Genomic DNA, 10,658 nt, shown 5'->3' with positions numbered 1-10,658 from the left:
TTAAAAAAAAAAAAAAAGATTGGGAAATCTACTTCCGTAGTGATTCTGCCTCGGCAACCCAAGGAGAGGTTGCTATGAGACAGGGCCGACTCGATGGCACATAACAACAACAATACAACAATAAGCCTGTTGCACAGTGGTTAAATGCTCGGCTGCTAACAGAAAGGTTGGTAGTTCCAACCCACTAGCAGCACCAGAGGAGAAAGATGAGGCAGTCTGCTTCTGTAAAGTTTTACAGCTTTGGAAACCCTGTGGGGCAGTTCTCCTCTGTTCTATAGAGTCACTATGAGTCGGAATTGATTCGATGGCAATGGGTTTGGCTTAATACAATAACAGATACAAGCCAAGCAAATTGCTTTAGATATTGTTTTCATAAATCTGGTATTTGCTACCATATACCTTATAAAAACATTGTTGTTGTTGTTGTTGTTATGTGCCGTCGAGTCGGCCCCGACTCATAGCGACCCCTCCTTGGGTTTCCGAGGCAGTATCACTACGGAAGTAGGATTGCCCAACCTTCCTTCCGAGGAGTGGCTGGTGGGTTTGAACCGCCAACCTTCTGGTGAGCAGTCAAGTGCCTTAGGCACTATGCTACCAGAGCTCCTATAAAAACATTAGACAGAATTAAATAATATTCTGAGGAGCTGAGAAACATTGCAATAATTAAAACTGGAAAAATATTGGGACTTGAATGGGTAGCTAAAACAGTAAAAGTTAGAACTGCAAAAGCAGTTTGGAAATCATATTGAGCCTGATAGATTCATTTTTATGTTGTTGTTGTTCATAGTTTCTGTCAAAGACATTGTAAAATAGGATAAAACATTTAGGAAATGACTATGTGTGTATGTATCTTTCAGTTATTTGACTGTGATATTCTAGTAGTTACAGCAATACTATCTTGAACTATTTGAGAAAAAAAATGTTTCAGTATTGAACTTGACAGATAATGAATAAATGTACAAAATCAAGTAAAGGAAACTATAAAAGTAAAGGAAGAATGAAGAAACTTGCCATTTGAAATAAAAACAAAATACCTATGTAAGAGAAAACTAATTGTATGAAAATGTTTTGGGTTTTAATGACTAAGTGAGAAATACAATCCATTTTTAAGATATTTTAAAATTTTGAATCCTGAAGCTTTGTGAAATAATGTTTGTAAAACTCAGAGGACTGGAGGGAAATAAAAATTAAGAAAATTTGGAAAACTAAATACAACATTCAGTAAATTATGTCCGTGATTTAGCTGATAAAACTGATGTATAGAATACATACAAAAATCTCTGTCATCAGGACTAGACAGACTGTGAGTGCAGTTACTTCTGTTGATAGCTGCCATCAAGTCTGTCCCCAATCGTGCCGCCCAGTGTGCAATGGAACAAAATGGTGCCCACCTGCAGATTGACAGAGGGGTTTTTCCCTTGCTCTTTTTCTTTCGCCATACAATTTTGATTGGCTGATTTTTGTAAGTAGATTGCCAGGCCTTTCCTCTAAGATATGACCTCCTAAAAAAGGCTGTTATCACACTGAACTAGTTACCTTGATTGATTCCATGTCTGTCACATACATAATTTTTATTTTTAATTATTTAGTTTATTTGTCCATTTCCTTTTTTAAACAAGTGTGTCTTCCAAGTACAATATAAGCTTTATGAAGACAGGAATTCTAGTTGTTTTATTTAAGTTACACCTTCTGTATCTAAAATAATGTCTGCCACATACAAAGTACTAAATATTTATTGAATGGATGAACGAATCCTCACCAGCTTTGTAGATATCCAGTAGAGTTGCAGTGTACTTGACAAAAACACTTTCTTCAGTGATGGATGTGATGCTAACTTGGTAAGCTGGTAAAAACAAAACAAAACAAGCCATGCTTAATGTCACTCATGTTCAACAGAAGACAGAATTTGTCACACAAATGGGAAACAAAGCATGACAACTCTTAGGGGCATCATAAGGGAAATTTTAATTTCTTCCAAGAAAAAAAAACCCCACAAATCAAACTCACTGCCATTGAGTCGATTTGACTCATAGCGACCCCTCCTTAGGTTTCCTAGGCGGCATCGTGGCGTAGTGCCTAAGGCATTTGACTGTTAACCAGAAGGCTGGTGGTTCAAACCCACCAGCCACTCCTCAGAAGGCAGGTTGGGCAATCTATTTCCATAGTGTTACCACCTCAGAAACCCAAGGAGGGGTCACTATGAGTCAGGTCCCACTCGAGGGTACGTAACAACAACATCTCTATGGAAGTAAATTGGTGAATCTTCCTTCCAAGGAGTGGCTGGTGGGTTTGAACCACCAGCCTTCTGGTTAGCAGTCAAAGGCCTTAGGCACCACACTACCCATATCCCTTTAGTCTGATTTAAACACTCAATCTACCTTAGAATCATTAACCCATGGCCATTGCAGGCTAATAAGAGTAAGAGTCAAGTTAAATAAAAAAACAACAACAACAAAACAGAAGCACACAACACAACCAGATAAACCTTTGTTAGATGTGAAGTTCAGCTCCTAAGGCTTTAGGATTAGTGGAGGGGTGCCCGTGGGAGGGGGGTGAGGTGGCATGGCACAAGCTGCCACATGGCTGTGGAGTCAGGGTGAGAGGGTACTTCATCATTCAGGTATGCCACGTGAGCCTTTTTATTCCTTCCCTCAACCCTGGTTTATTTTCATTCAGGCATTGATGTTCAGTCCATGGTATGTGTGACCTCCGCTCTGGAATGACAAGCTTCAAAGGGCCTAGCCTTTCTGTGTGGCTTGAGAAAAGATCCCTTTTATTTTTGCTTTTGATGGGATTGAAGCAAATGACCTAAAATGTTTGTATAGTTTGGAGATACTCTCAATCTATGAGATTCTCAGCATCAGACAGGTAGGTAGGTAGATAGGTAGATAAGTAGACAGGCAGATAGATGAACTCACCATGGCAGAACCAAAGACTACAAATTAGTAGATTACAATGGATGAAAAATGTCCTGAATTTCAGAAACTATGAACATCGAAACCGGGGGTAGATAATAAAAGAGCTAATTTGATAGGGTGCCTGAGGCAAGACTGCTACTGTTTTGCGCATTTGATTCATCTATAAGCTCTAGCCACCAGAAGGAGTTCCTCTGTTTGAAACAGGGAGGGTCTCAACCATTGACTACACTTTGCACATATTAAAATTATTTAATAAATTACATTTTAACCTTGTCTTTGAAAAGATTTGTAAAAAAATTAAAATCCCCAAATCACCTTTGCCTCTGCTGAATCAACTGGAAGACTATAGTTCTGAAATCTTATATCTCTGTGGCTTCTCAAAAGGTCCCTTTGAATATGTTTAAGTGTCTATAATTCAAAAGGATCTATTGAGGTAAAGTGTCTTGGCTGGGTGTGCATGTTACTCCTATTATTTTAAATAAAAATCACGTTTCTTTACTAAAGAATATATAATTTGCATGTTCATGCTGAAAATATATGGCATTTTTCTTTGGGGGCACGCATGGAATGTTGTATCCATATAATCACTATGTAAAGTTTTTGATCTTTCTAACTGATTATGTATTCATAAATTTCATGTTTAAAGGAACTATATATTGAATGTTTGAACTTACCATATGCAATCTCTGGATCACATGCTGTTTCTTTTCTAGTCTCTGCAGAGATTGTCAGATCTAATTCTTTCTGCATTTGCCCACAGTCCGCTGGATTTTGTGGAAAATGGTAAAAGTTAAATTAAAAGTAAAGAAGCAGACACTCTCTTTGGGAATAATGGTTTCTCATGAGCCCTGCAACAATCCCAATACAATCTTATAAATACCAGATTCCTAAGACCTGTCATTTCCCTTTCTTCTAGAAAGTGGAACACTACATAAAGCAAAAGAAAACAAACAAACAAAAAACAAAAGCAAAAACAAAAATAAAGTCCTGAACATAAGGTTTAGATTAAGGTGGTCACTTCCCAGCACTCCATGCACATTCAGCTCTTTAGAAATGGATTTGTTTCCCTTGAAGAAAAGGGTAGTTTTTCCATTATGAGTATGATCAAAAGTCGTATGTCCCTTGAAGGACCCAAGAATGACAATTTGACTGATTTATATCTGTAAGATGGTATAATAAGTATCTGGGGAATGTGTAGATATGAAGGATTTTGAAAAAGAAGAAAAAAACATAAAAGACAACTCAGAACTTCATGGAACCACTTGCTGATTATTGGTGGGTTCTAGAGCTTTTCCTTGGCCAAGAAGGCTATCTTAGATTTACTAAAGACTGAATGAAAGTGGGCAGTAAACAGAGAATTATATTAACTGGGAAGGATGATGTGAAAGGAAGGGGGCTGGCGGTTTAGTCCCAAGCCTCTGTTCCCTCAGGCTGGGCTCCTATTATTTTAAAAAAGACTTGATGAAAAGTAAACTATCCATTAATATTCAGACCCTGTTAACCCTATGATACCCAACAACTGTCTTTGTGGCATCTCTCTGCCCGAACAGTATAAACCATTAGATGGTTCAGGGATTGCAGAGAAATAGCTTTACAATGTTCAAGGAATCATTAGCTTGCAATCAGCTCAGATGGTATTTCTACTTCTAAGAAATGACATTTTGCCACAAAGTTTCCTCCATAAGGCTGCTTTAAGCAAGTATGCAGCCTCAACATGTTACACAGAGCTTACCTTCTACACATTGGCATGTTGTTCCTTCACAGACTTTCTGCAGTTTGGTGTAGGAAGGGCTATAAAACATGGTGCACTGTTTATCTGTGGCAATGAAAGCACAGTTAAAAGAAGTGGCTTGATTGCTGCACAACGTATTCATTGGTTGGCTAATCTCTTCCACAGGGGATCGTCTATTCCAAACCCCCTTTTTATAGCGAAGGCCCAAGGAGATTAAATTACTTTCCTGTCAGCATACTGAGATTGTGATGGAGCAAATGTGAGGATGCAGGTCTGTTTCGACTGTTCACTTGCTTTCAAAATTTCCTACTATTTATCATGCTAGTCGGATCTGACTCAACGGCAGTGAGTTTGGTTTGGTTTGCTTTGGGATGGATTTAAAATCATCCTCCATGTAGCTGGCTCTGTGGTGAACTGTTGGAATGTTCTATTACCAATCAATCCCTTCACACAAGAGGGATAATCCAACAAACGGTATGAGAACAACTGGCAAGTCATCTGAAAATCAAAAAGTGGAATTCCTACCTCATTTCCTAGACCAGAAAAAATCCAGATAGAGAGTATCTAAATGTGAAAAAAAAAAAAAAAAATCTATGGAAAGGCTATAAAAATATAATTAAAAGATAATCTTTGTGTAAGGATACTTTTTCTAAGATGCAGGATCAGAAATGATAGAACATCTGATTAAATGAAAAATAATATGTTAAAAATATATTTATATTTTAATATTAAATATAATATTAAAATATAATAAAGTAAAAATAGAATAAACTGGGGAAAATATTTGTAATACATATAGCAAGGCAATCTTAAGGAGACAACAATGGTGTAATAGATGAGATGGTTTAACTTGTAACATTCTGCTAAGCATTAGAGGTTAAACAGCTAATGGAAAATAGATGCTTTGAAAGTGTAGCTCATTTGGGGTGACATTAAATAGGGCAGAGTTGGCCTTATCTTTACCTGGGAAAGACGGTATGAGCTGGCTGCCTCGGGAAGGACTACTCTCCCCTCAAAATGATCTCCTCTAGTTGCCTAGTTAAATGCTTGAAATTTTACTGTATAATATCCATTTCTTAGGGTGTAACACCCATTTTTCTTTTTGGGTGCTTCCTTGAATGAGAGGGAAATAAAAACCAAGCAAACCCACTGCCATCAAGTTAATTCCGACTCACAGCAACCCCCATTGGGTTTCCAAGGCAGTAAATTTTTATGGAAGTAGATTGCCCAGTCTTGCTTCCATGGAGTGGCTTGTGGGTTTGATCCACCAACCTGGTTAGCAGCCAGAGGCCTTCGGCACTGTGCTACCAGAGCTCCTTAAGAGGAAAATAAATATGTTAAAAAAAAAAAAAGTAAAGTAAAAAGAGAATCTATAGATTGAGAAAAAAAAATATTTGGCAAAGACATATCCAACAAGGGACTTATCTCTACAATTTATAGAAAACTTCAATACCTCAACATCAAAAAGACAAACAATCCAATTCAAAAATGGGGAAAGGACATGAACTGACACTTCACCAAAGAGGATATTTATGCAGCCAATAAACACATGAAGAAATGCTTGTGATCATTAGCCATTAGAGAAACGCAAATCAAAACAATGATATATCAACTCACTCCGACAATAATAGCAAAGTTCAACAGGACCGAAAACAACAAATGCTGGTGAGGGTGTGGAGAGATTGGACCTCTTATACACTGCTGGTGGGACTGTAAAATGGTACAACCACTGTGAAAAACAGTATGGCACTTCCTTAAGGAGTTTGAAGTAGAAATACCATTTGATCCAGCAATTACTAGGAATATATCCTAAAGAGATGAGACCCAGGACATGAAAAATATATGTATACCCGTGTTCATCATAGCACTATTTACAGAGAGATGGAAACAACCTAAGTGCCCGTCAACAGATGAATGGATAACTAAACTATGGTACCTCAACACAATGGAATACTATGCAACACTAAAGAATAACAAAGAATCAGCAAATCACCTCATAATGTGGATGAAATTGGAAGACATTATGCTGAGTGAAATAAGTTAATCATAGAAGGACAAATATTGTATGAGTCCATTATTATAAAAAGCCAAGGAAAAGTTTACACAGGGAAGAAAATTTTCTTTGTTTTTTACCAGGGATGGCAGGGGAGGGCAAGGGAGAAAAAATAGATGGATAATTAAGAGACAGGCTGAAAAAAAAAAAAAAGAAAGAAAATAAATGTTACCTGAGGATCTACTGAAAGAATTTTAATTGTTTAGGTTGGAGAAAAGAAGAAACGCCTACATATATATAGCAAGCGAAGAAGAGCTAGGTATATTCTATGTGATTTCAGAAGATAAAACTAGAATAAATGGGTATCAATATGGTTCAATATGAAAATTTCCTCACAATTAGTTCTGTCCAAAGTGGAACAGCCTGCCCTGTGGACTAATGACCCCTCTAATCATTTAGCATTCTCAGAAATGGATGGATGATCAAATGTGGGGTCATTCACCCAACAAATAATTATTGCGTATACAATATGTACCCGACACTATGTTAGATACTAGGGACACAAAGATGAAGATGAGTATTAAGGGTTGGTGAGAAAGATATTTAAACAAATAATTATAATGCAATGTGACAACTGCTAAAATATAACTATCTGCAAAATGTGATAAGAACACAGATGGAGTAGATGTTGATTCTGGAAGTTTTTTAGATTGATTCTAGTAGTTGATTCTGGAAGGATTAAAGCAATGGAAGGCTAAGTAAGCTTCTCAAAAAAGAGGAGATGAACACCAAAGATAAACTTGGGGTGAAGAATTTTGAAGTTGGGAGCATAGTGGTGCAATGATTAACTGAAAGTCATGCAGTAGTTTTTATGTCCAAGTTGAGACTTGGTGATTTTGTGACAAGTGAGCCCCAGGAGAGGCAATAATATATAAGAAACTAGCCTCTAGTAGATTTCTAAAAACTCTAAAAAACCAAACTCACTGCTATTGAGTAGCTTCTGACTCATAGAGACCCCCTTTGGGTTTCCAAGGCTGTAAATCTTTATGGAAGCAAATAACCTAGTTTTCCTTCCACGGAGTGGCTGGTGGGTTTGAACCACCGACCTTCAGGTTAGCAGTCAAATGCATTAGGCAGTATGCCACCAAAGCTCCAGATTTCTAAAGGTTTTGTAAGTAATAGAAAGCAGTCTCCTGAAGAAAATTTAAACTTGTGCTGATTACCTGGTTTGTGGTATTCATACACTGTGAAAGTAGCGGGACTCATAAATCCAACTTGAAAAATTTCAAATATCCGGAAACGGACACAAAGGAACTCATTGGTGGGAATCTGTTTGACAAATTCAAGGATTTACGGATATCATAGGAAAGAACAGACTTACAACATTTTAGCTTATAAATTGTGAATAGCAGTGGTAAAGGAAAAATGGGGGAGAAGGGTAGAGCTTACCGAATTCACCTGCAGAATAACATGTCCATCTTTGATTTGGTAATCAGCTAATAGTTGGTCCACCCCTTCCACAAGCTGAGGGAGGAAAAAGTTTGAACTTAATTTCATTGCCACTTTCTTTAAATGCATTCACAGGTTGGTGGGATGTGAAATCACAGGGATGTGAAATCACAGGGAGGTGATACAACGTATAAAGGTATAAAGGCATTGCCAAGCAGTACCTCTTCCAGGCAGTCTGAACATATTACATGCACTTGATCTTTCAGATCATGCCACTATATGACTGCACTGCATTTTGGAAAATCAAAACTTAGGTAGATTGTTGGTTAGGATAGAATATTTTGGGTGATTTTATGAAAGTTATGTATTAAAACAAAAGTATAACTTTATCTGTAAAATAATGTAGGAAAAAAAAAGCATTGGAAATAATATTTAAAAGAAAACATTTACAGCTTTTAAATCTTCTGTGTTTGCGTTGATTCCAGTAGGCAGCGAGATATCTATCACTGCATGGGAGGATCCAGAGGAGGATTCGTCCTCACTAGATTTATAGCTAAAATAAATTAGAGATTAGAAAATGGAATAAATAAATGAGTAAGATTATTTAAGACAAGGCCCTATTCCTTAGTAGGCTTTAATTTTTAAATATGGATCTCTACTTTTTTGCTTGTCTACAATGCATATGTTGGAATCACTGAAATCTAGGCTTGCAAGAGACCTTTAGGTCATCTGTTCTAACTCTTCACTCATGTTCACAATAATATCAATGTGCCACCATTCTGGAGCAGAAAGGAATCATAGATGTCATCTATAAATTCAAGTTCTTACTTTACTAGCTGAGGATGAGAGTAAGGCACTTGTTCAAGGTCCATGGTATTATGGTTTGTATTATGTCCCCCTAAAATGTATATTGGAATACTAACCACTATACATGTGGATAAGGAGCCCTGATGACACAATGGTTAAAGCACTCCACTGCTAACCAAAAAAGATCAACAGTTCAAACACTAGCTGCTCCATGGGAAAGAAGACCTGGCCATCAGTTTCCATAAAGATGGTTGTGTTGTTGCGTGCTGTCTAGTCGATTCTGACTCACAAAGGACACAGTAAAACTGTCCCATAAGGTTTCCTAGACTGTAATCTTTACAGGAACAGATCACAAGGTCTTTTCTCCCTCAGAGCACCTAGTGAGCATGATGGTTATTTTTGTGTGTCAACTTGGCTGGGCCTGGTTGAGTGGCTGGGCAGCTGGTGGTAGTATTCCCCATGATGAGACTGGCAATCAACTACAAGCAGCTGAGTAGCTGCCTTTGGGATGTGGTCTGCTTCCTGTATATAAGGAGAAGCCTTGGGAATGGTCTCTAGCCTATGGCACGCTTGGACCCTGCATGCGGCCGTGTTATTGCTCAGCAGCCTGCTATGCTCTGCCAACCTTGGGACTTACAATGGACTTAAGTTACTGGCCTGCCATGTGGATCGGTAACATCGGGACTATGCCCTTTTACTCGTCAACCTTGGGGCTTCTCAGCCTCAGCGGCCAGCAGCTGTCTGAGTGAAGAAACGCCTCTAGCTCCAGTAGGCTGGGTGCAGGAGGCAGAGCTGGACCCAAAGGGTTGAGGGGCTTTCACACAGCCCCTAGAGCCTGGCACTTTGAACTTGGACTTAAAGCCTCCAAATTGTTAAGAATAAACTGTTTGTTAAGGCCATCCCATTTGTGGTATTTTCTTGTCAGAGTGGCACCAGGTAACCAGAACAGAATATGGCACTAGGTAACCAGAACAGTGGGTTTGAACCAATGACTATTTGGTTAGCAGACGAATGCTTAACCATTGCATTACCCATTAAAAACTACAGCCTAGGAAGCACTATGGGGCAGTTCTATTCTGCACTATATATAGGGTTGCTATGAGTCTGAGTCGGCTGGAGGGCGCACAACAACAACATACACGTGGATATCATCCCGACTGAAAATGGGGTTTTCTTTATTATGCTAATGGGGCTATGTCTTAAACCAGGCTGTGTATTAAACCAATCACTTTTGAGATATAAAAGGAGCAGCTTAGGCACACAGAAGCAAGCAAATACAGATAGGAGAAGACTGATGCCATGTCACATAAAGATCACCAGGGAACCAAGGAACAAAAGCTGAAAAGCGGTAAGGAACTTCCCCGAGAGCCGACAGAGAAAGCCTCGCCCTAGAGCTGGTGCTCTGTACTCAGAGTGCTAGCCTCCTAAACTAGGGAGCTCTGGTAGCATAATGGCTAAGGCACTTGACTGCTAACCAGAAGGCTGGCGGTTCAAACCCACCAGCAACTCCTTGGAAGGAAGATGGAGCAATCTACTTCCGTAGTGATACTGCCTTGGAAACCCAAGGAGGGGTCACTATGAGTTGGGTCCGACTCGACGGCACATAACAACAACAAGCCTCCTAAACCAGGAAAATAAATCTCTGCTCGTTAAAGCCACCCACCTGTGATATCTCTGTCATTACAACATGAAGAAACTAAAGCACATGGCTAGTTTATATCATGGTGGCATAAGAACCTAGGTCTCCTAATTCTCACTC

General features: G+C 38.7%; 1 protein-coding gene across 1 annotated transcript in view; it reads right to left on the bottom strand.

Moving 5' to 3' along the window:
- LOC103193519 (complement C5) overlaps positions 1–10,658 on the bottom strand; it is a 136,763-nt gene that overhangs the window by 9,668 nt on the left and 116,437 nt on the right. The window contains 6 exon segments of the mRNA XM_042780394.1: positions 1,760–1,843; positions 3,593–3,682; positions 4,651–4,734; positions 7,867–7,972; positions 8,093–8,167; positions 8,543–8,645. Coding sequence (XP_042636328.1) covers positions 1,760–1,843; positions 3,593–3,682; positions 4,651–4,734; positions 7,867–7,972; positions 8,093–8,167; positions 8,543–8,645 — 542 coding nt within the window.

Source organism: Orycteropus afer, unplaced genomic scaffold, assembly GCF_000298275.1.
Source record: "Orycteropus afer afer isolate SDZICR_OR568_19922 unplaced genomic scaffold, OryAfe1.0 scaffold00037, whole genome shotgun sequence".
Classification (NCBI taxonomy): domain Eukaryota; kingdom Metazoa; phylum Chordata; class Mammalia; order Tubulidentata; family Orycteropodidae; genus Orycteropus; species Orycteropus afer.
This window is presented reverse-complemented; position numbering and strand designations above follow the sequence as displayed.